At 44.1% G+C, this 24942-nt stretch overlaps 2 protein-coding genes across 5 annotated transcripts in view; both read right to left on the minus strand.

Annotated features, from left to right (window-relative positions):
• Nucleotides 1–637: 637 nt before the first annotated feature.
• On the minus strand, nt 638–21285 carry LOC101168895 (neurexophilin-1). Its single transcript, XM_011485839.3, has 2 exons — nt 19696–21285; nt 638–2400 (listed from the first exon to the last, which is right to left on the minus strand). Exons 1-2 carry the CDS (start codon nt 19798–19800, stop codon nt 1603–1605), a joined length of 903 nt encoding a protein of 300 aa, XP_011484141.1. The 5' UTR covers nt 19801–21285; the 3' UTR covers nt 638–1602.
• A 76-nt stretch (nt 21286–21361) lies between these two features.
• Nucleotides 21362–24942, minus strand: part of LOC101169142 (thrombospondin type-1 domain-containing protein 7A) — a 165335-nt gene continuing 161754 nt past the window's right edge. For 3 of the 4 annotated variants that reach the window (XM_023964729.1, XM_020710494.2, XM_023964725.1), the window contains one exon: nt 22362–23788. In XM_023964729.1, the coding sequence (XP_023820497.1) occupies nt 23698–23788 (91 nt within the window). In that variant the 3' untranslated portion in view covers nt 22362–23697. Of the gene's footprint in view, nt 22214–22361; nt 23789–24942 lie in introns of those variants that run through there. The other variant, XM_023964730.1, reaches the window with a different exon arrangement.

Raw genomic sequence — 24942 nt, forward strand, 5'->3', positions numbered from 1 at the left:
AAACACACGTTCAATTTACGAGTCAGGTGCTTGCAGTGATTTCTGCCAGCCTTGTTCCTCCGCATCATAAATTCCTCTTTATGCTTCTGAGACAGGCCAGTTTTGGGGGGCCGCCTTGTCAGAACACCCCCCCCCCCCTCCCCCCCCCATCATATGTGTTGGCTTATTGGATGTCGTCGGTGAAGGAGAGCTGGATCTAGCAGACACCCGCCCCCAGGAGCACATTTGTACTTTGTTTTTTAAACGGGTTTCCAAACAGCATTTTAATTCATTCCCTATTATGTGTTGTTGACTCTGCAAAGCCTCCACTTCCACTGTGTTCATTTTCTCTAAATGCTTCACACAGAGCCACCGGCACCCAATCTATGTAATGAAGGTTTAATAGCCAATTGCAACTTGCAGTATCATTAGCAGCTGGGTTCATGCAAAAATCTGCGTTTTTTTCCGATAACCAGAGGTGCAAATGTTTGATAGGCGGTGTAGGCGATTAGCACCTGCTGTTTGACGCATCTCCCCACTCCTCTGGTGTGCTCACGTTTCTGAAACCAGACTCTGAAAAAGCCCTTCATGTCTTTGGATTTCAAATTTCTTTGTCATTAACTGGCACCGCTGCCATCAAACAGTTATTTTTGGTGTCTGCCGCTCTGACACTTGTCAATTCTGGCTGTTTTCTTTTTTCTTTTTTTTTTTTTACGTTGCAGGAACCTGGAGATTCACTGCAGCCGGCTTTGTTGTAAGTCACAGAAATAAAACGTTTTTATGTCGAAAATGGAAATGCAGCGGTGACAAAACAGCAGATTTAGAGCCTGGTTGTAAAGTGCAGCACAAAGGAGATGATCTTCTGTGTCTCTGTCGTCCTGTGTGTCTCCTGCAACTTTTATTTGTGTATTGATTGCAACAATAACTCGTTCCCGTTTGATCAGCTGGAAGCTCGCCACGGCCCTCAAACAGGAACCTCAGAAATGAAAATGCGGGGGGGGGGCGGTTACCGTTCGTCTTCTGTAGTTGTGATTTTGATAAAGATGACATTTGACAGCTGCAATAACATGAAGACATAAATGAAAGTTGTGTTTTTTTCCAGTTGTTTACCACACTTGGTTCATGCATGAACACTGATGAGATTCCCACAACAATAACAGAGGTATATTCACGCCAACAATCACGGGGCAGAAAACCCCCGTTTGCATTTGTAATCTGCGCGGGCCTCTCTGCACTCACGTGTTTGCACAGATTACCAGAGACTGATTGAAGGAGACAGACGGCGTGATTGAGACGGAAACACACAATCAACATAAACAGGTGAATTAGCCGAAGAAAAATCCTCAACAAAATTGTTTTCTGCTCTCCGTGTGGAGTATTTACATGAATGCCGTTGGCTTACTGTCACAGTCAGCTTGTGGTTTTCCTGGCGATGTAAGCAGCTATGCATGTTATATGAGTATAACATAAGCTTATAGACTCGTATAAGCTTATCAATGTTCCCTAAAGGTTGCCATAACGACCCCAGAGGGAAGAGGAGTGGTGCTGGTCATGTGACAAGGATATGTGGTTGTATTAACGCCGTTGGACATTCGAAGTTCTAACTGTCTTCCGCAGTGGGACTCAGCCGGTGGGCAGGTAGGGCGTGTCGCTGTGGTAGTTGTAGTCGGGACACACCTTCTGCACCAGCTTGTAGTCGGTGCTGTAGAAGGTGATGAAGATGCAGATGACTTTGAAGGGCTTGGAGCACAGCCAGGACACGTGGCTCTGGGTCTGCTCCTGTGGGCAGCTCTGAGACGGGTCGTGGGCGCACAGGGAATTCTTGGTGCCCTTCTCCACCTTTTCGTACTCCACCCTGCAGTTGAACAGCTTGGTGTCCTTGGTCTCGAGGGCCGTCTGCTGCTGTTGCTGCTGCTGCTGGTGAAAGTGGTGGAACTGCTGGTGCTGCTGGTGGATCTGGAACTCCACGGCCTTCGTCGGAGGGACGAGTCCCACGGAGACGTTGCCCTGACCGGTGGAGTTGTGCCGAAAGTAGACGCTGAAGGTGCCGTTGCCGTGGTCCACGATTTTACCAGTGATGAGGAGGTTCAGCTTCACTGTTTTGATGTTGGAATGGAAGTCGCCCCAACCGAACATCTTCTTAAACTTTCCAGTCTTGACGATGGGCCGTCTTTTCGTCCTGGATCGAGGATCCCGGGCCGCTGAGGTGTTGGACAGCCAGCTCCACTGCTCGTGTTTGGAGTACGAGTCCGTTGGATCGTAGCTCAGATCCAGAGACGTGAAGTTCTCCTTGCTGTAGAGGTTTTGGGCCAACAGACGGCTGATGGAGACGGCTTTGCTGCTCGTAGTCCAGTAGGACTTCAACTTGGACTTGGGTCTCAGGTGTGAATTTCCGAAGCTCTGGGATTCTGCGCTGCAGGTCTGAAAGAGAAAAGGAAGATGAGAGAATCGCTCAGCGGGGAAGGAGCTTATGACTGAACCCAAACTGGTCGGTTTTGGTTTTCAGATCTACATCCACGCCTCTGGGAATCTTCATCCAGACTCAGACTCAAAACGCATCTTAGGCGGGGCACAGGTTCTCTTAAGCCTCATTGAAATGGAACATACCATTGTCATGCATGTGGTAAGTATTTCGTTTAGTATTGGACAGTACAATGTACAGTAAGCTATATATCTGACGTATCGGTGACGCTGTCGTATGGTTACCTTATGGCTAGATGCTGTGGGGAAAAATAGGCAGACTTGTACGGAGCACCCAAGGAGCGCCGACTCATCACATGAACAGCGCTAACAGAATCCTTATAGAGTCTATAGGATTTGGGGGAGTTGACCAGTTTTCACCTGCAGACGGCCCGTATCCATCCCGTAAGGACTTAAGCTATATGCTGCCGTCTGATCAGAGAGATTTTTGGGTTAAACGGTTTGTCAGTCGTATCACACACCTCCTCTCTACTTTACATTCTGTGCTCCTCCTGTTTGCAAAGACACCGACTTCCTCCATGAAACCCCCCCTCCTTGGTCGTTAACCGCACCAGAGTTCACCTGCAGGTGAACAAGAACTTTTGCATCAGGTCAACCAGAGTTCATTCGTTTGGTTCTCACTGGTGTTCAGGTGAGCTGGAACACCTGTCTAAGTAAATATCCGACAGAATAAATGTTTGTTCAGACCAAACAGCTCAAACAAAAAAATACTTGAACAGAACAAAACAAACGTTGTCAATTAACAAGTTCATAAAAAACCTGCAAACTTAAAAAGTGTCAATAAAATATAAGGGAGCTGGAGAGAAAAAATGATATTTACTTTCCTAAACGGAGTTTTAAAGCTGCAGATAACACCAGAGCTGGTGTCACTGTGTTGACCCAAAAAGCTGTTTCTGGTTCTACAAAACAGAAGCCAAACCCAGAGTCTGTCTGCAGCAGCCTGTCAGCATCCCTTCCTACATCCAAATAACTTAAGCATTAACATATAATTACAGCCAGGCCACAGAGAGCTTTAATAAAGTGCTTTAACAAGCACAACTTTAAATGCTCTCCTAATTTTTACAGAAATCCAGCAAACAGAGCTGGAACTACGGCCTGACAGGACAGACAGCTTGGTTCTTACACTCTAAAAAAAAAAAAGAGTATTTGGGCTATAGTTGGAAAGATAAACTTTTTTACATTGTTCTAACTTAATTATTTAGTTTGGTGAAAATAAATCATTTTTTAAAGTTCATTCAACTTAAAAATAACACGTACTTGTCTGACATAGTTATTTTACTTTCAATCAACTCAATTCAATTAAGTTGGTTTAACTTTGGTGTGAAGCTGCCATGACGTCAAAACGTAAGGCAGTGCAAGGAATTGTGGGATACCATTTTCTTTGCCTGTCTGGGCAGATTGGGGTTTAAGTGTGAGTTTTTGTCCATTTGTTTTGTCGTCAAGCTGTTTTACTCTATTTTAACTGGTAATTTTATGTTGTTATGTTTGTTCTTTCTGCACCATGAGTGAGAGTTTGGGAGAGGATGATGACCAACCCCCTTGTGCGGTAAAATACTGAATGTCCCAATATTAAAGACATAGTTCAGAGCACGTGAGCTCCTACCTTGTAATGCGAGACATCGTTGGGTCATTCATGTCTTTGATATGGAAATTACAAGGCCCAGTGGTTAAAACCTTAAGGCCCGTACACACCGGGCCGAATATTCGCCAGGTGTTATTCGCCAGCGTTTTTTGCCACGTTTTTTGTGTTCACACCCAGGCGATTTTCGCTGACGATGAGCCGAGTGAACATGCAATTTCATTCCCTGACATTAGATGGCGCTTAATGTAAACAGAAATACTCCTGTACACAAGGTGGCGCTGCACAACTTTACGCTTCTTAAACTTGCTTTTCCCTCAGAAGAAGAGAGCAAGTATTTACGCGCTTGTCAGAATCATACAAAGAAAACATGAATATTTCAAGCACCAGTTGCTCCAACTGGTGCTTGGTAAGGGGATATTTTAGAATGTCCGTCATTATTTCTTCGCGGCAGTGTAGACGCTACTTGGCCTCTATCTTCTTCGCTGGTATGTGTGCTCAGCAAGGCAGTTTTGTGTTTGAGCGCCCCCAAGTTATGTTTTACTGTAACTTCAGAAGCTCCAGACACGTGTGCAAAAGCGCCGTTCTCATTGGTCGAATAGATTTCGACGTGACGCGTCAAAAAAAAAAAACGAACCCGAGGCGTTTGTTTTTTTTTGACGCTTTGACGCGTGGCGTTTTTTCGCGTCGGTGTGCACACTCTCATTGGTGCCCTTTGTTTAGTCACGAGGCGTTAAACGTCGGCGAATATCGCGCGCGAAATTCGTCCCGGTGTACGGGCCTTTAGAAAATGTGTCAATTTAAGTTCATTCATTCATCTTCTTCTTCCCATGGAGGTGCCGGAGCCTATCCCGGCCACTTATGGGCGAAGGCAGGGGACACCCTGGACAGGTCGCCAGTATGTTGCAGGGCCACATATCACACACCACTGCACACTGACATTCACACCTTTGGACAATTTAGAGTGACCAATTAACCTATGTTAAGTTGTATAAAAAAATTGGGGAAAAAAAGAAACACAAAATTTAAGTTGGATCAAAATATTAAGTTGAATTGGATAGACATAAAAAATTAAGTTGAATGAACTTAATTCAACTACGTGTTACCAATTGAAGTTATTAATTTAAGTTGGATCAACTTTTTTCTTTTTAGAGTGTACTTGGAGATGAATGCCTAGAATATTTATTGTACAGATAAAAAAACGTTAAAAATTATTCAAATTAAGAAGTAAATGATGATTAAACATGGCTCATTATTATAGAACTAAAAAAAACCAAAATGCTCTGAGGAAATCAGATGTTTGAATTCCTCTGGGTCTAATGTGTGCTCAGATGTTAATAAAGTCAAAGTTTTGGTGTAAACTAGCAGTTTTTTTGGACGGTTTGGCTGGATCAGGCTGAACCGACATTAAGAGCTCGGTATCATCAGCGTAGACACAGAGAGAACACTTCTCCCTCCCTCCGTTTTATCAAAACTTCACATTTGTGACATCTGGTCTCTTCTGTATTTCAGCAGCTGTGACGTTTTAAAACAAGATTATCTGCTAACAGATGTTTAAAAAAAAACAGGCGCTTCTAACAGATGTCGTTCACACCTGTCAGAAATGTGGAAATAATCTTTAAAAAAAAAACCTTCTTGAAACATGACTCCTAACAGTTACAAACTGAAGACGTCACCATTTCTACACATTTATCTCCGTTCTCCAAAGTTTGATAAGCAAGACTCAGTAGCTTCATTAACTGAAACGGTATTAAGGTAATTATGATCTGAAGACATGACATTTTGTAGATGAAAATGCAAAGTTCCTGTGTGAAACTGACAAACATGAACATCTAAAGGAAAACATATTCACCACTTTAAATAGAATGTTTTACCATATGATTGTTGACATTATTGTCTGCTGCCTATATTAAACTATAGTTTAATATTCAGGGACAGAATGGAAGATGTTTAAATGCTTAAATGTGAGGAGCTTCCTCCTGCCGGAGCATCTGCTGGTGGGCTTTGGTTCTGATTTCGAGCTGAGGTTGTTTTGTTCTTTATTCTTTTTAGCTGCATTGGTTTGTTTTTTCCATTCCTCTGCAGGTGGACTCAAATCTGTGATGATCGCTGCCCCCGCTGGCCAGAAACGATGGGGATGGAACAAAACTTTAAAAGAAACAATCATGGAAGTCATGAGTTTTGCAAATAATGATTTCCAATGTGAAGAGCAGCTGTTTCAAAGTCTGTTGATCAGGTTGTTACAGCAGAAACGAGCTCCAATCCAACATTTCTGAACCTAATCTTGAATAATCTGATAACTAAGGTCATTCTCTGAGCAACGAAAGGTCCTGCTGGTGGATTTTCTCTCTGCAGCTGCTGTGAAACGTCTCTGTCTTCCTCCTAAAGGGGGGGCTATTCTAAGTGGTTTACAGCAGAAATGACATATAGAAGATCACTGACCACAATGAATGCATTGATAGGATGATCGCTCTAAACTCAGCAGCTCTCCTTTAAGTTTTATTTTCTATGGGAATCAAATTTAAATGTGCTCCATCTATAAAAATGTGTTCGTATGAAGTCTTTTTTTTTATGGAGTCTTACTGTCAGACAGATTTACACAAATGTTATCTGAAATGTCAAATCCGCATCACACAGCCTTTATGTACATTTTTAGCATTTTTCCACGTATGTAATTTCGGTCTTCCGTGATCCATGCGTGATACACGTCATTTAAAGGCCTTCCTTGCGTTCGACATTCGTCGATGTGCTCAGACGTCCGTCGGGGGTTACAGCCCACCCGTCTTTACGTTAATTCAATTTTGAGCTATTCGAAATGTTTTGGTCGGTTCAGAATTATGTATTTTACGCGTAATTTACATAGTTTTTATACGCAATTATTGTGAAATCTTATGTAATTGGGTGTCACTTTTGCAACATTTGTAGCTTTCCGTGATGTTAGACGGACTTTTCAGGCATGTACGACCGATGTATAACTTTTATATCATATACGGCGCACATGTAACATTAAAATGACGTAACTGACGTAAAAATCACTGATGAATTGCACATAAACAGCACAATAATCGGTTCATGCAGGATTGTGTGACGGGTTTATAAATTGGCCGATCTTTCACCCCTCACTAGGGGTGTGGTGTGTATCGGCAGGAGTCTGGCGATACAACGTGTGTCCCGATCCACGCCTCACGAAACGATACCTATCGGGATATTGTACCGGAACCCATTTTCAATTTATGAAAGAGTATGACTTAAAAAACAAAACTCTATCTTAATATTGATTTCTTTGTATTAAAATGGATGACATTTTCAATGATCACAATGTTAAGCACTGCAACAGCATCCCATCAACAAGTTTTTGTTTATTTGAGGCATAAAGGTGGTGGATTCTCTGTCCAAACAGAACCAACCCATCCGAACCTTCTGAAACCCAGGTTCTGGCTCCTGGTCCGAGGCTCGGTGCGGCTCTCATGTGACACGTTTTACCTGACTGACGAATGCAGTTTGTTCCTAAAGAAAAGACGCACATCTCCACTGCAAACTGTGAGAGGAACCTAAAGCTGTAGTCAGATGCATTTGTGGGATAAGCGTCTGCAGTTTAATCCCCACTGGCTGCAAAAACAGTCAGTCCAGGTGACAACAGAACATTTTTGATGTCAGGAAAAGTTTGGATTTAAAGACCAATATTATTTGAAAAAGTAAAACTGTTATCTGATTGAACGACTAGGTTTCTTTTAATCTGAGATTAGAGCACACTTGCTGTTTTTGTTGATCATTTCTATGCAACCTTTCTGAAAGTTGAAGTTTTGTCTTTAAAGTTCTAATCCACCGGTTCCTGTTCAGCGCTGTTCAACGGTTCCTAATGTTCTCTTTTCAGTCAGGGAACAATTCTGCTCTAAACGCTAGAATTACCTGCTGGTTGATTAGAAAGACCTGTTTAATAAAAAAAACCATCAGCTTCAGATTTTCCTGGGTCTTTGGATGAATCATTTGTGGCACAGCCTTCAATCATAAACAGCATCTTCCTCATCTGCCTGTTATCCATCACGCCTGATTTGAAAACGGAGTATTTTTGCTCAGTTCTGATTCAGAAAATCTTCCATTCGAAGCGACGGTTGGTGTGTTTTTCCTGCGGCTGACGTGCTTCCAAAACGCCAATGAATGCCGCCGTTTCCTCCACGAGCAGCGATCAGAGACGCCGTGAGAGCGCCTCAAACGTCCTAATCAAGATTAAGGGTATTTCTGTCGCGCGCTCGGATGAGTGACGAGCGTCTTGGCGTGATGCAGCAGACTATTACCTGCCCTGAATGGATGATTGATGAGTCATTCTGTCTCCTCTAACAATCACACAGATGAGAGAGCAAAGATTTCCCGCGCACCCCACAGAGGCCCGTGACAGTGATGTCCGTGCGGCGGCCGAGCAGCGTGACAGCAGATCTGTCTGGTCGAAGCGTTTACATTTTGTACTTTCGCCCTGCGATCGATGCGCTGAAAATAAGGTCCTTTCTCTCTCAGAAAGTTCACTGAATGACATTGCAGTGATGTAGGTCGGAGTTTGTGTGAACTGGCGCCGTGCACGAACTCCAGAGCTGCTGGGAAAACGGCCTCCGGCTGTTTGGACGACGCCCGGATGATGGACGAGCAGACGGGAGGGAACGGAGCTCCTTCTGCAGCTTAAAGAATCGAACGGACAAAAGCAGCAAAACGTCAACGGCGAGGCCGTTAAACGCCACAAACCCTTCCTGTCATGGGGCTCGGCTGGGGGGGGAGGATGAAGGTGACTTCCTGTTTGGGAGCTGTTGGCCTGGAGAACCCTGAGTGCTAACAGTGTGTATACGTGGTGCTGCCGTGGTTGACCTTATCAATCTCTCCTTAACGTCTGGATCTGTTCCTTCCTTTCTGGAGCACGCTGTGATAAATCCTGGGCTTAAAATACCTAACTTAGACCACTCTGATCCAAATAATTTCAAAACTTCCTTTTACTGCTAAGATCTTGGAGAAGGTTGTAGCGGAGCAACTAAGGTCATTCTTAGAAAACAATAACATTTGTGATGTTTTCCAATCTGGCTTTAAAAAGAACCACTCAACTGAAGCTGCTCTCTTAAAGGTTTCCAACCATGTGATCATGGTGACAGATTCTGGTCAATACACTGTTCTCATTCTTTTAGACCTGAAATCTGCATTTGATACTGTAAACCATGAAATCCTGATTGAACGTCTCCATAACGACCACGGTTTATCTGGTTCTGTCCTAAACTGGTTTGTCTCCTATTTCAGCGGTAGATCTGATAAGTTCTGTGTTGATTCTCCATCTTCAGAAGCAAAAATGCTGTCTTGTGGCGTTCCCCAAGGTTCTGTATTGGGACCCATTCTATTCACTCTCTACATGATTCCCCTTGGGAGACTCATCAGAAAATTTTCAAATATTTCCGCTGATGATATTCAACTTTATTGCTCCTTTGAAAAAATAATTACACAAATCTATCAAATCTCCTAGACTGCTTGGCCAGCATTAGAGTTTGGTTGAATGACAACCATTTACTCCTGAACCCTAACAAGACAGAGACAATAATTTTTGCTTCTGATGACAAAATTCCCTCCATCAAAAGACACCTTGGTTCACTGAGCTCTTCTGTCCAGCCCAGTCTCAGGAATCTTGGTGTCTGGTTGGACAAAGCTGTCTCTAGACTCTCACTCAAAGCTCTTGGTCAAAAAGTGTTTTCACCACCTGAGGAATGTGGCTAAACTGAAGAGAATGTTGACCAGATCTGACCTTGAGCTTCTCATCCATGCTTTTATTTCCTCTCGTTTAGACTATTGTAATTCTCTTTTTACTTGTTTTAACAAAAACTCTCCTAAACGTCTCCAACTGGTCCAGAACTCTGCTGCAAGGCTTTTAACTGGAACCAATAAGGGTGCTCATGCCCCCCCTCTGCTTTTATCTGTACATTGGCTTCCTGTTAAATTTAGAATAGATTTTAAGTTTTTGATTTTAGTTTTTAGAGCCCTGCACGGACAAACCCCGAACTGACCTTTGAACTCCCTACACTCCTTCACGTTCCTTGAGGTCCACTGATACAAATCTTTTATGTGTTCCAAAGACTCGTTTTAAAACTAGGGGAGACCTCGCCTTTCAGGCAGTCGCTCCCCGACTCTGGAACAACCCCCCCCCCCCCCCCCCACGTCTCTGCGCCAGATCAGATTGACTCAGTCGAGTGTTTTACATTTCCAGGTTGTGGGTTTCTGGCCTGAAAATAGGTGAGAAGGGACAGTGGCTCCGCCCACTGGGGGGGGGGGGGGGGGGGGCAAAATGCCACGTCAAAAACTGGTTTGACCTTCATTCGAATCAGTAAATGTTGGAAAGTCAGCAGTAAAAACAAGAATCTGCTCAAAGAAAAAACAGATTCTGAGAGAGATCTCATCTCAACGGATCTTTCTGATGCAAAAAAGGTTAATTAAGGAAAATAAATGAATAAAATACTAACAGCCAGATAAACGTCACTACAGTGTTTTTCCCCTCACCCAGCTGCTGCCCTACAGGTGAATCCTTAAGTGGATAAACGGCTGTTTTGGCTGGACGAAACCATCGACTGTATGTGAGACCTGGACGGAGAGGCTCCTCCCTCCTGGTGTCCCAAGCAGGAAGTGCCCCCTGGCTCTCACTAACCCCCAATAGCCTCTATAGTGCAGGACTATCCAGCCTCCTTCCATATTAACGTAATTTACTACTTTTTCTTTTTTCTTAAACTTCAAATTTGACTTTGCGCATGTCCCAAAGTAAAAACCCAAAGTATGCGGCCGACTTTTTTACTTTAAATTTCACACAGTTAAAATTCTATCAAAGTTCATGGTTACTGTATGACCTTTGACCTCTGAAGAAGTCAGCATTTGTGTTTTTTTTATCTTACACAGCTGCTAAGAACACAGATAATCGAGATCTTCTTTGTTTAAGCTGAGCTTTTATTTTGAAGGAGCTGAAGCATTGGTTTTGTGCTCAAGGCCCAACCATCCATGCAGGACCTCAGAGGCTAACGCTGCTACATGCTGACAGAACAAACACATTTTCTTTCAAGGTCAAAAAACACGCTCAGAAAAGAGGAATTCCTGCTCGGCTTGATTCACTTTCTACCGTCCTAAATGAATAAATTGTCTCTAAAAGCTCTTTGTCTCTTAATCCGGAGCGTAAAGCTCATCCATTTCTCACGACTGTTTCCATTCAGAACGCCTAAATGACTGCGGTCTCTAATCATCAAATGAAATATCAGTTTTGTGGAGCAGTAATTACTGGTGCGTCTCTGTAACTGGGCTCGGGTCTCCGCGGACTCCCCAAACCAGATCCGGGGATATTAGGGAGCGGCTTTGGAGCTGATTTAAAAGCCTGTCGGGCTAATCAGTGGGAGCGCGTTCCTGTGGATCCAACATTTCAGGGTGGAGATGGAAAACTGCATCCTGCCAGGATTTAGGAAGGGAACTGCCTTCCAAAAAAAAAAAAACGCCTCAATTTTCCTCAACTTCATGTTCTGAAAAAGAGTTTAATGAGAGGCGACAGCAGAATCCAATTCCATGAAAGGATTTCGTCACTATTTCTTTTTTAACCAGCGTGATCAAATTTCACAGAGCGAGGCGAGGTGTCCTCGGCGCCAACTCTGCGTGGTGGAGGCTCTGCGGTTCTGTTGGGTCCCCAAACTGTGACACGTAATTAGCTTCCATCTAAAGCACCTGACAGTCTCCGGCTTAAATCGCTCTGAGACACACTGACAGAGAACCCCACTTCACGGATTAGAGCCCAACCTGTAATCCCGCCCGAGGAGATTAGGCAGATCAGAGGCAGTCCTGACTAAAGCGCCGTTTTTACACCAAGAACCCCCCCTGCATCGGCTGCAGAGACGCGCTTCTGCTGGGCTGCAGGCGCCGCCGATACAGATACTGCAGAAGAGAAAAGAGGCGAGGCGAGGCGGAGGGGGGCAGGGCCAACAACAAACACGGCGGCGTAAAGGTCAACAGTCCCACTCTGATAACTCCGGGCTTAACGGATGTTGGTTTGTCAATATTGTGCTTTATTGAATATCAAACGAGGACAAACAATATCATCCGGGCCTAAAGGCCGTTATAATCTCCCGCTCGATTGTCTTTATGAAGAGCTTGGCTGCATGGCGGCAACGCCACCATCAGACGGAGCAAACAGCCAAGTTTAAACTTTAAAGCCACTTCCGTTTAAACAGAATTAACATCCGGCGTTTGGAAAGCGCCCTGCTGTTCACATCCCAGGAAAAGACCTGAACGTGAACCGTCAAGCAACCGCTTCCAGTGAAGCGTTCTCGCAAAGCTAAGCAAGTTTCTACGGCCGTTTTCCGGCTCTACGTACAAAACGCATGGCCACTGAACGGCCATTGTAAGTTAAACCGGTCTGACGGATGGGTGGCGTCCCCTTTAAGTCATGACAGTGCCAACTGGAGAAATTAATGATCCGGTTTGTGTCCGGCTGGAATTCCATGACGCCAAATTTTATTCAAATACCGGAATAATTGACACCGCTTCCACATTTCACACCAACTGTAGGTACATGCGCCGGTGTCAGGTAGCAACAGTCCAGTGTGAACACCGTATGGGAAAAGCACCTTAAAAATCTGCGTTTATGGCACATGAAGCCGCATCACATGTCCGGTGTTAGCTTCGCATCCCAGTCATGAGGGATTTGGGGTCTGCTCCCTTCAAGAAGAGACAAGAGGAATGTAGAGAAGATACGGCCAAATATCCCAGTGAGGGCTGCCAGAATAAAAAAGTCCTTTTAGCTTACTCAATAAAAGGACTGTTGTGTGACATTTCTGCTCCCCATTTGACCCCTTCTATGGGGGAGCAGTGAGCTGTAGACACAGCCGTTTGGTGGTTTAACCCCCCCATCCAACCCCTTCATGCTGAGTGTCCAGCAGGGAGGGACCCGGTCCCGTTTTTAGAGTCTTTGGCATGAATTGGCCTGACTTTGAACTCACGATGTGCCAGGCACTGGGCGGACACTCTACCACAAGGCCACTGAGCTCGTCTTAGTGTCTTGCTGAACTGGTTATTGACCCTAAAGTCCAGAGGAGACCCTAAAGTCCAGAGGAGACCCTAAAGTCCAGAGGACACCCTGAAGTCCAGAGGAGACCCTAAAGTCCAGAGGAGACCCTAAAGTCCACAGGGGGACCCTAAAGTCCAGAGGACACCCTGAAGTCCAGAGGAGACCCTAAAGTCCAGAGGACACCCTGAAGTCCAGAGGAGACCCTGATTTCCAGAGGACACCCTAAAGTCCAGAGGATACCCTAAAGTCCAGAGGACACCCTGAAGTCCGAGGAAACCCTAAAGTCCAGAGGAGACCCTAAAGTCCAGAGGACACCCTGAAGTCCAGAGGACACCCTGAAGTCCAGAAAAGACCCTAAAGTCCAGAGGACACCCTGAAGTCCAGAGGACACCCCGAAGTCCAGAGGACACCCTGAAGTCCAGAGGCCACCGTAAGTCCAGAGGACACCCTGAAGTCCAGAAAAGACCCTAAAGTCCAGAGGAGACCCTAAAGTCCAGAGGACACCCTGAAGTCCAGGGGAGACACTAAAGTCCAGAGCCCACCCTAAAGTCCAGAGGACACCCTGAAGTCCAGAGGCCACCCTAAAGTCCAGAGGACACCCTGAAGTCCAGAAAAGACCCTAAAGTCCAGAGGAGACCCTAAAGTCCAGAGGACACCCTGAAGTCCAGAAAAGACCCTAAAGTCCAGAGGACACCCTGAAGTCCAGAGGAGACCCTAAAGTCCAGAGGAGACCCTAAAGTCCAGAGGCCACCCTAAAGTCTGTCAGACTTGAGGCTGTCAGAAGAGGTTCCCTCTTGTCTCCATTCCTGTCCTAACACCCCCTCAGACGCCTGAACAAGCAGTGCAGTGGTACTCCTCTGGATCAGGGCTTTAAGAATCATTTTTTCAGCTTTTAAAAGAGAAAACATTTGAGTTTCCTACAGTAAATATTGTTTTCATGAAGATGAATGGGTCCTTCCTTCTCTAACCTGTGATCACATGACATTTTTTCAGGGAAGGTCTTCCTCACTTGATTCTTATTCCATAGATTTAAAACAAACTTTTTCTGATTTATGAATTCAATTTGGATTTATTCAGACTTTTTCTCATATTTCCTTGTTGTGTCCATCAAACGTCTGATTGTTTTACACCTTTGGTTTTTCCTTCAAAATATTATGAAAGGTAATTAAAAATTAATGAGATTTTGTTTATTAAATTTCCATATATTTTTTTTCTATGTATGTAAATTAAATCTGTTTATGCAGATAAAAATGAGACAATTATTTTATATTGATCAATAAAAATTGGATCCAAAATCAAGCCTTTACTACTTAAAAACGGCTAATTATTCAAACAAAAACCCTGATTATCTTCCATTAGGAAAACAAAAACATTTTATTCATATAGTTAATCCAAGGGGTCAAAAAATGGAAGGAATTATAGGAAATTGACTCAAATCCCCTTTTTTTGTCTGATTAAGCACATTTGAAGTAATGATGATGTTTTTAAAAGCCTGCGGTGAGGATTTTCTGGAGTCAAACCCTAAATCTGTGCAGAGTTTTGGCGGTGAGGAGCGGCAGGCGGGCGGATGTTTTCATTGTGTCTCATTAAAACAGCACAAACAGCTTTGAGCGGATCCACAGAACCAGCGATTTATCTCAGGCGTCTGTGTCAAACAGCCTCATCAAACCAACAAAAACACCTTTACTAAATTTAGCTCAGGTACAGACGCGAAAAAAACACACAAAAAAAGCATCAAGTCGAACTGAAAACCCAGATTTTAGAGCCAAATTTCTGCAACTTCCAGATTGTGACATTTCTCTTTACATTAAAGAAACTGATGAGTTTTATTTCCTCTGCAGCAGCTAACAGGCTCTCTAATATAGAAACAATTTAACAAAATAAAAAACAGCAACATAAACAAAGTCTTATCAAAGTGGCCGGGAAGAGCAGCCGGACAGAAAATGAGTTTGTGAAATATACTTTCCATTAAAGTTCGTTACAATTCAAAGATGTTCTGCCACCTCTCCAAATCTCCCTTACAGGCTTTTCTTTCTTTTCACTCGCTGTCTTTTCTTCCTGTAGTTTGTCACAAAGTCCTCCTCAAAACCCAATTTAGCTGCCTGTTAATATTATTCCCAGGTTCAGCTTACGAAGCAGAATCCCTCAACGAGATAACGGCAGAGCGCATCGCCATGCACGAGTCCTTTAGGAAGCCGCTCTGATTGCCAGATGCAGCACACGGGCAGGCTGTTGGACAAACTTAAATGCTATCTGCCGTTGGCGCGGCTGTGATAAGGCGCAGGCGTCCGCTCTTTGAAACAGGCAGATAAACAACCCCCCCCACCCCACCCCCGGCTTCCCTCGGGAGCTTGGAGGATATTCTATGGGCTAGACCCCCAAACAGCCAACAAATTCCCCCTTTAATAGAAGAGCCGGAGGAGCCAGATGACTCTGCGGTGGTCTGGTACACAAAACCTGGCGAGGGAGAATGAGAGTGCATGCCAGTTTTCATTTACCTGAATGCTGCAGCTGCTGTGTGTGGGGGGGTCTGTGGGGGCGGTGGTCCTAGTCTCACAGAATGGGGAGCGACCAGCTGATAGAAGCTTTGGAATGCCACTTTGCAGTCTAGATAAGGTGTGCAGCATTTGGCTTTCAAATCTGGAAAATTAACTGAGTTGTTGGCATCTATCGGCTTTTTTTTTTCTTCTTTAAAGTTTAGGGGAAAATCTGTTTTTCTTCCTTCTACTTAGTCAGCATTTTTCTGCTGATTTCAGGTCCTCTGATGAAAACATCTAACTGGAACCTTTCATAGAGTTTCACACCATCTATGTTCATTTCAAAAAGTCACAAACTTTGTCATTTTACTGTCCTTCACTTGGGTTTCGAGTTGTTTAAAAATATGTCAGCAGGTTTCTGGGACATTCAGACCCGGATCAGGGCTCATTCATCGGAGTCGTCCATCTTTACCTGAACAGGTTTGACTTTAATGCAGATTTTATTAAAGGAACACCCAGGATTTCATGAGGACCAAAGTCTGCTCCAGCTGGTCCAGATTCCAAAGTCTACACTTTCTTATAAATTCATTTTAGTATATTATAGTATTATTTTGGTAGTTTTCAGTCACAAGTTATTGCAGAAGACTTGCTAAAAGTCAAGTTTCTTATTTTTCCCTGCTTTCCTCTGATGTCTGGACTTATTCTTTGCAAAGTTTAACATTGACACCATTTGTTAGGTTTCTGTAAGGAATTTTTGTCCAGTAAGATATTAATTTAGCATGCTAGCCTGTTATCTTCACTGCACTTTTAGCAGAGCAATTTTTTTCTTTTTTGTTGCAAATTGTTGCAGGAAATTTGTTAATAATAATAATAACTAATAGTCGCGTTTGCTGTCTTTCCTTTGATGTTTGAAATTAAATTGTTTGAAAAGTTTATAAATAACAGTAAAAGTTAGGCTCTTCCAGAGGATTTTTTCCACTGTCAATTTAGCATGCTAGCATTAGCGTGTTTAAATAAGCTTCACCATGCTTTTCACTGTCTACGTTTTTTTTTGGTTGCAAATTGTTGCAGGAAATTAGTTCAAGTCAGATTCACGTTTATTGGCTTTTCTTTAATGTTTCCCTTGATGTTTGGATTTATTTTATTTAGAATTTATTATAATAGCAATTGTTTTTGGGGTTTTTTTATCCAGAAAAAGATGAAATCTTAGCATGCTAGCATTAACTCGTTTCTATTAGCTTCACTGCGCTTTTAGCAGTTCAAGCTTTTTTCAGTTGCTAATTGTTGCAAGAAATTAGTAAGAAATCAGTCGAGTTTGTTGTCTTGTTTTTGATGTTTGGATTTACATTGTTTGTTAAGTTTATTAGTAACAGCAAATGTTCGGTTTCTGTGAGGATTTTTGTTCTTAAAATGTCTGTTTGGCATGCTAGCATTCGGACACCATGCTCACTACTTTTTTTTTTTTTAACTGTGAATATGACATTATCAATTTTTACAAAGTGAAAATCTAAATGATATGAGCGTTTTGTGAGTTCTGAAGATGAAAATGTTGATGGTTTATTTTAAAAATACATTTAAATACAATTTTTTCGCCAATAAATTGTGGTCTATATTCGCCGATATTCGCTGGTTTTTCGCAGAGACTTCTGGTAAATTTCTGTGGCACTCAATTTTGGAATTGTAGTTTCGAACAGCACTAGATAAATGGAGAATGCACTATACAGTGCACTATGTAGTAAGAAGGGAAGGAATTTGGACACAGCTCAAGTTTTCTTTTAGTAGCAAGTTGTTGCAGGAAATGTCCTAAAAGTTAAAACTGAGTTTGTTCTTTCCTTAGTTTGATGTTTAGAACTATTTTAATAAGATAGTTTATAAATAACAGCAAATGTTAGGTTTCTGTGAAGGACTTTTGCCCAGAAAAAGATGTTCATTTACAATGCTAGCATTAGCGCATATATATAAGCTTCACTGCGCATTTTGCTGCGCAAGTTTTTTCTGTTGCAGTGTGTCGCAGAAAACATTTGTTGTCTGTCCTAGGTTTTCTATGATGTGATTCATTTTGATTGCGAATGTGTTTTTGATAGTAACTGTTGTTTTCCGAAAAGGATTTTTGTCCAGAAAAAGAAATCAATTTAGTATGCTAGCATAGGCACGCTAACGTTGGCTTTACCGCACTTTTAGCAGTCCAATTTTTTCTGTTGCAAATTGTTGCAGGAAATGTGTTAGTCAAATTCACATTGTTGTCTTTGATTTTTCCTTTGATGTGTGTTTTTATTTTGTTTGCAAAGTATAGTATTTACACCAAATTTCTTGTCCCATAAAGACGAAGACTTAGAAAGCTAGCTATAATGCTAGCTTCACTGTGCTTTTAGCATTCGAGTTCAAACTACACCACATTGCAATCCCTTTTTATTATTAAGTTCTTGTTTCTTTTTTAACCCGAAAACAGAAGAACTAAAAACATACCGTAAAAAGACGAAATCTAGCTGAAGCATTTAATTAAAAACAAACCAATCAGAGATGCTATACTGCTCGCTTTCTCAAATTAGCCGTTTCATTTCTCAGGGCGCGCAGGATTTTTTTTTTAAACGCATTTTGTCTCAGATATTTCCTTGTTTGCCTTCACTGAAAGCTCCTATTTTGGGAAAACAGACCACAGATCGGTTTAATGAGGCGCATCTCTCAGTCTTTGGGACGTTCTCTGGGACAGGAGGGTGGCTGAAGATCCCTCCGAGAACATCCCATCATGATGTGATTGTCGTCACACTGAATTGAACTTCTGCTGAGGTCTGCTGTCCCCTGAGCTGCCGGATCAGCGGAGGACATTTGAGTTTAGGTCTGTATTCTGAGAGTGATATCAAAGTGTGACCTGAGGGGGGTCAGAGCTGATGACAAATCACGGTGTGTTGAGACATCACAGGCGGCTGTGGATGGAGCCGTATCAGCGTCACGCCGCGTTCCAAAGGCCAGGGCACAATTACCGCCATGACTTCTGAGGGGGATAAATACTGCACCGGGATGCTTTTAAGGAGAAGGACGAGGATGAGCGGGAAGATGATGGAGGCCCCAGCTACCAGTTTCACAACGTATCCCGAGGAAAAACGCATAATCATATTATTTCACACACGGCTTGGTTCAAAGGGGGCCAAAAAAAGTTTGTGCGATTCCCATGGGTCTGTCAATCTGTTGAAGGAGCTGCGGGCGCGAGCTTAGGATGCACCAAGTACGAAACAATTATGATCATCCCATTAAAGCATAGCGAAGCAATTTGGCAACCCAGTCTGGGGAAAAAAAGGAGGAAAAACACTGAGAGATCAGCTCCAGCTTCCATGGGCGCCACACAAAACTCCCCTAATGATTAATGTTGGTCTTCACAGTTTATTATGACAGAAAGGGAAAGGCCTGATAGTGACTGTTGTTTTTGGGAATCGAAGAATCGTTTTCCTGCGAGAAAGAGGAAAAAAATAAAGGAGGGGGGGGAGAATGATTAGTGCGCTTAGTCAGCTGTGAAATTGAGTTTATGGTTTTCAAGACGGTGAATTCAATTCGATAATGGGTATTAAGTTGTAGAGAATAATTAATAGTAATTGACTTCTTTCCATCACTATGCAAATTAAACACAGATAACGCCACAGGAGCTTTTTTTTTTTTTTTTAGGGCCAGTCAAGTTTGTGAGGGATTAAGTTTATGGAATTCCTTTCTTTCTTTTTTCTCCGTGTGGCAGAGGGGAGTGGCTGCCGCTCCGCTTTGATTGCTTTGTTGACAGATTTATCAGAGGGTGAGGGGTTACTGTCTCTGCGGGGATTAAAGGAATTGGCTTGTCACAAACTGTCAAGGCGCAGACTTTGCCAGCGTTTCGCCCGTGTTTTGTCATAACGGGCTCCTCTTCTCACTGAAGATGAGCTGGATTTTGGGGAAAAACTTGGGAGTTTGTTCATTTTTGGAATAAACCGGTCGTCAGAGATGCAGGAAAACATCTCCCACAAACAGGAAGAGGGGCAACGCTTTCTTGAAGAGAGACGTTTTACCTGAAGGATCTCTGTCCTCCATCAAACTGGCAGGAGACATAAAAAAAATGATATGCAAAAAGGAAGAAGGTCAAATCAAAATGGCATTTAACTCACCAGGGAGATGAGTGACAGCAGCCCGGCGGCGGCCCACAGACATGTGGTCTTCATCCCTCTCTGCGGAGCGTCGCCCCTCCTGTCAGCCGTCCTTGATCTTCTCATTTCACACAGACAGGCGGGAAAAGAAGAAGCAGAGACCCCTCCTGACTCGCCGAGCCGCTATCTGCTACTGAACTTGAGGAGAAAGAAGGAGTGATGAGGGAGGCGGTCCCGACGAGAGGAGGGAGCCCAGATGGAGCTCATTCAGGAGGAGGGGGCTCAGGGGGTCTGCCGGGGTGACCGGGCCGCTCGGTGGCGCCGTGATCAGAGCGAAGGTGTTCCAACATCTGAACGCCACGCTTTATACATGCAGGGTGAGAGCGGCGAGGGGGGGGGGCAAGAGACGAGTGGAGGAGGAGAGGAGGTTTCTGAGAAGTAACTTTTCTGCAAACATCATCAAGGCCTGACATCTAGTGGCAGCGAGCTGCAGTGACGCCATGAAGAGAGCTCCTCGCACTCTTCCTGTTTGTGGCCAACATCATCAGCAAAGACCTGAAACGAGATTCTTCCACAGCAGAACCCTGCTGACCTCATCCACACATAACCTAAAAGACCAAGATGACACAAAGATATTCAGAAAATGCAGAAGACGAAAAAACAGGAGCAGAGATCTGAGCGTGGGAAGGAAGTCGAGAACAGACGGGGGAACCAAGACTCTGACAGAAACGTTCCTGCAGACCCCAGAGGACCACAGAGCAGCAGAACATCCCAGGATGAGTCCAAAAACACGAGCAGGACTCATCCTGGAGGTCATCGGAGGAGCAGAAGAACAGAGAGAAGAAAGGCTGAGGAACAAGAACACAGAGGAACTTTCTGGAAGGTCTCCAAGCATCTGGATTCCAACACAAAGAGATCAGAGCACATGGTGGTGGTAGAATGATGGTCTGTAAAGAACCTTCTATCTTTGAAAATCCAGAAATCTGACTTTGAAGTGGAAGTTTCATGATGGGAACGCTGGCTGCTGGTTCCAAAAACGCTTAAGACGACGGATCAGAAGGTTTTGATCCTCAAACGGAGTTTGATGCGGCAGAAAGGTGCAGTTCATCCCCGTTCGCAGTCAAATATTCATGATTTGCTATCGTTTGTTCTGCTCCGGCAGCAGAAGCTCTGATATCTTCAGATCCAGGAAGCAGCTCGATAAGATCTTCATCTTCCAAACACTCTGGCCTTTATCTGGAGGACTTTCTACTGCAGCTCCTCCACCAACCACACAGAAAAAGTACCCCCCCCCCGATTAGGTAGAAGTTCTTCCATGAGCACTTTTAAAAAACCTAAAACTTCTCTAGAAGGTCAGGAGATGAAACAGATATCTGAGGATGAGGAGGATGACTCACAGTTATGAAGAAACTTTTACTGTTTTTTCTAAAGTTTGGCTTGAACTTTTAATTATTGGATGAATGCAGCTTTGACTTTTGGTCCTTCAAATCCTTGAACTTTTCAAGATATTCCTGGATTTTTGTCTGCATTGCAATTCATGGGGAACGCTTGGTGCAGAAGCTCGCTGGTACGATACCCGGGTCCGGCATTTTCTCAAAAACATCTTTTTTTTGCTACTTCACTTTATTCATAGTCAACTTTGATCATTTCTTTCCATACCCCCCCCCCCCCCCCAATTATTACCCTTTAAGTTTCATTTTCATTCAGCAATATTCAAGTGTTTTTTTACACACAGCACTGTCCTTGCTCTGACATCTAATAATAAACTCTGCATGTCTGTTAATATGTAAAATGTTCAATAAACAAAGTTATAAAAAAATGTAGTTGTAAAGTTTGATAAGTTAATTCTTCTCTATGAGTTCTGGTACATCACCTGTCCGTCCTGGGGGAGGATCCCTCCTTCATGTGGGCCCCCCCGAGGTTTTCTTTTTCCTTCCAGAATCCGTAACGGCAGGGATGTCCGGTTTAATTTAGTCTGTTTAGTTTATCCATTACCTATTGAATTCTATGACGTTATGATCTTTAGGATTCATGTTCGACTACTGGTATGAAGCCCATTGACACGACTACTGTTGTACAGACTGGGCTATAGGAAGAAAACTGAAATGAATCACGAAAGACCGAAACGTGGAAAATGTACGCAGTGGCTGCTAAATGTGCTTTGGGGTTGTCATGAACGTTGCACCAGTAACTTTGACTTCATTCAAACACGAAAATCATTCAACAAACTCTGAAGAACCGGAGGCTCCAAAACTCAGCCGAGCTTCTGCAGATCAGCCGCAACTCCGACTGAGAACATCCACAATCATCCTGAAGGCGTGGGCCTCTTTAACGTCGGGAAAACTCCCCCACAAATGCTGGAGGCGACACCGATGGAAGCCAGAATTGACACAAAGAAAGAACGTAGAAAAACAGACTTTGAGGCTTTCAGAGCATGAAAACAGTCTTTACCTTCTCGGGGAACCGCCTCTTCCTGCTTCTTCAGGGATCAGATTTGTCATCTTAAAACGTTAGTACAGCAGTCATCCATCTGCGTTCCCTGAATATCCAAAAAACCTTAGCGTCAGATGATCCCAGAGATCCAGGAACCCTTACATCTAAGAAACCTTAGATCCACGATCCCAGAGATCCAGATCTTCTGAAGAAACATCTCAGAAATTTTCTTGGAGACAAAAATGACCCGGTCATTCTGTTTACAACCGTGTTCCTTGTTTATTGTCAGTAATTCTTTCCATACAAATAAACAACCTGTACAAAACAGCGGCGTCTCCTCAGGCCCCTCCCATCCCGCTGCTTGTTTTCTGAAGAACATCCAGCTTTTGCATCATGACTACGACACTCAGCGATATCATACACCCACTGTGCAACAGTCAGACGGACGTTTTCTGTGAGATACAAAATAAACGTACACAGACCCGTTTGTTTGTTTTTCTTTTCATAAAAATAAAAAAAAATTGCAGTTATTTACAAATCCCACCAGAATACAGGAAACATTCTCCGCAGCAGTTTCTCCTCGTTTGTTCAGATGTTTTTCCTGCAGAACCAGAGCTCCCATGATGCACGGCAACGCTGCGGACTGATCAGATGTTTGTCCACAGCGTCTCATGTTTGCCGGTCGGGCCGGACGCTCGCCGTCACGGTCAGTAAGGCAGAGCTGACGGCTTCGGGGGATTTTGAACAGATCAGTCGCCAGCGTCGGGGTGGGGTGGGGTTGAATTAGGGACACCGGACAAACTCCACAGACCACAGAAACGTACTTTACAACGACCAGAAACTCCGCCGTGGAACTGAAAGCTGTACAGGAATCCAGCGGAGGCCGGCGCCGCGACAGGAGGGCGCTTCCCGTCCGAGTCTCTGAGCGGCGGTTCCGTTTGTGGAAGAGGCAGTGTTTTTATGGCATTAGAAGGTAGAAGTCACGTGTGCATATCATGCTGCACTAATATAGTGCAAAGTAGAGCCTGAAAGGAAGCAGGGTGGAGGCCAACAGGCGGCGGCGGCGGCGGCGGCTGTCCTCCTTCGACATCCCTCCAATCGGTTTATCCCACAAAAACAGAACTCTGAATCAGGCAGAATGAAAGGAGAGGAACCCCTCCCGACCGAAAAAGAGCTTTGAGTAGAAACCCAAATGAGGATTGAAAGAATCCAAACCTTTTCAAGGAGATTTTCCTCCTCCTCTTCCCTGCGGTGACTTTTGGCAACATACAAATCGTCAGAGCATCCTAAGCCTCCAGCTACTCAGCGTTTTCAGCAGAGAAGCATGTGTGTTGGGGTGGGGGGACGGGGGGAGCTGGAAAAAACACCAGCTGCATCCGCCTGCTTCACCCAGGCTTCAAGGGCAAAAAAAAAAAGAAAAAAGGCATTGAGCTGTGTGGAGGTCAGGAAGACCCCGCCAGAATAAGACCAAAACAGAGTAGTGAAGTGAGCTCAGGCGCCTCAGCTGAGAGGATTTCCCGCCACCGCCGAGTCCGTTCACGCTGCAAACGTCCCAGGCGCCGGCGTGAAGCGGGCGGAGGGCTGCGACCGCTACATGTCCGTGTCTCCGTCGTAGGCCAGGGTCAGAGGTTTCAGTCGGTTGTTCTGCTGCCTCTGTCTCTGAGGTCTCTTTGGCTTTTTGCTGTGTGAGAGAGATCAAAGTGCGGTTAGGGCGGCGCCAAAAACACAGACGGCGGCAGAAAATGCTGGCGAGGGGGCAGGATGGGGGGTGAACGGAAAACGGAGGTGGACACGGTCACAGCACAGGTTCTCTGGTGAACTAGTGTGGAGAGAAAAAAACCAAAACCCTCTCAGGGAGTCCGGTGAGTGACGGAACCACAGAAGACGAACTGAAACCCAAACGGAGGGGAATCAGAACCTTTAACCCTTTAGACACCAGAGCTTCAGCTTCACCGGTAACGAGAGAAAAGCGGCGCTACGCTGACGAGGAACACTTGACGTTACTGATGTGTCACCCATCGACGTAAAGCTGAAACATGAAGGTCATGTTCATGGTCGGTGGGTTGTTACGGCGACAGGAAGTGGGGTTATTTTACTCTGAAAGGGCGGATGGATTTGCTTTTTCCTCATTTCCTGTCTTTTCTTCAACAGTTTTTCCTGAAGAGATGAGAGAAATCTGACGTTCACTTATTTAAGCCTCCAGATGGAGTTTGATTGAAGTTATTTTAAGTTTTTATCAAATAAATGTCAGGTTTTAAAATATAAAGCCACAGTTTTTGTCACATTTTGGTGCAGCTGAGTGAAGTCGGAGCAGTTTCAGTGTTTTCAGGACTTTTATGTTGAAGTCAAACAGTAAAAATGTCCGCTCCGACCTGCAAATGTTAGTTTTGAATCCTTTCTTTATTTATTTTGTGAACATTTATTTATGTTTAGTAAAGTTCAAGTTTTCAATGTTTAAACCCAAAGGACTGAAACTAATCAGACTGACAGCTCTCCTCTTTTTTAATGCCAAGAAATGGGTTTTAAAGTGAACAAAAACAAGACAATTAACCGATATTCAGATATAAAGTGTCAGTTTCTCTCAAACAGATGCTTCTCCTCTCAGCAGAAAAGTCTCCAGAGTTTTGACGCCAGCCGCTGGCGGCGGCGGCGGCGGAGAGAATCGTGGTCCCGTCAGACAGGCTTCGCCGCGCTGCTGAGGATCCATGTGATCCACTTCATTTGAATGCAGAGAGCACGCAAACACGCCAGCAGCTGCTGCATTTCTGACCATAAACGCCCCATCAGAACCACGGTTTGGCAGCTGTAGATCCTCAGATCTGAGCAGCAAAAAAA

This window comes from Oryzias latipes, chromosome 16 (assembly GCF_002234675.1).
Source record: "Oryzias latipes chromosome 16, ASM223467v1".
In the NCBI taxonomy this organism is placed as follows: Eukaryota; Metazoa; Chordata; class Actinopteri; order Beloniformes; family Adrianichthyidae; genus Oryzias; species Oryzias latipes.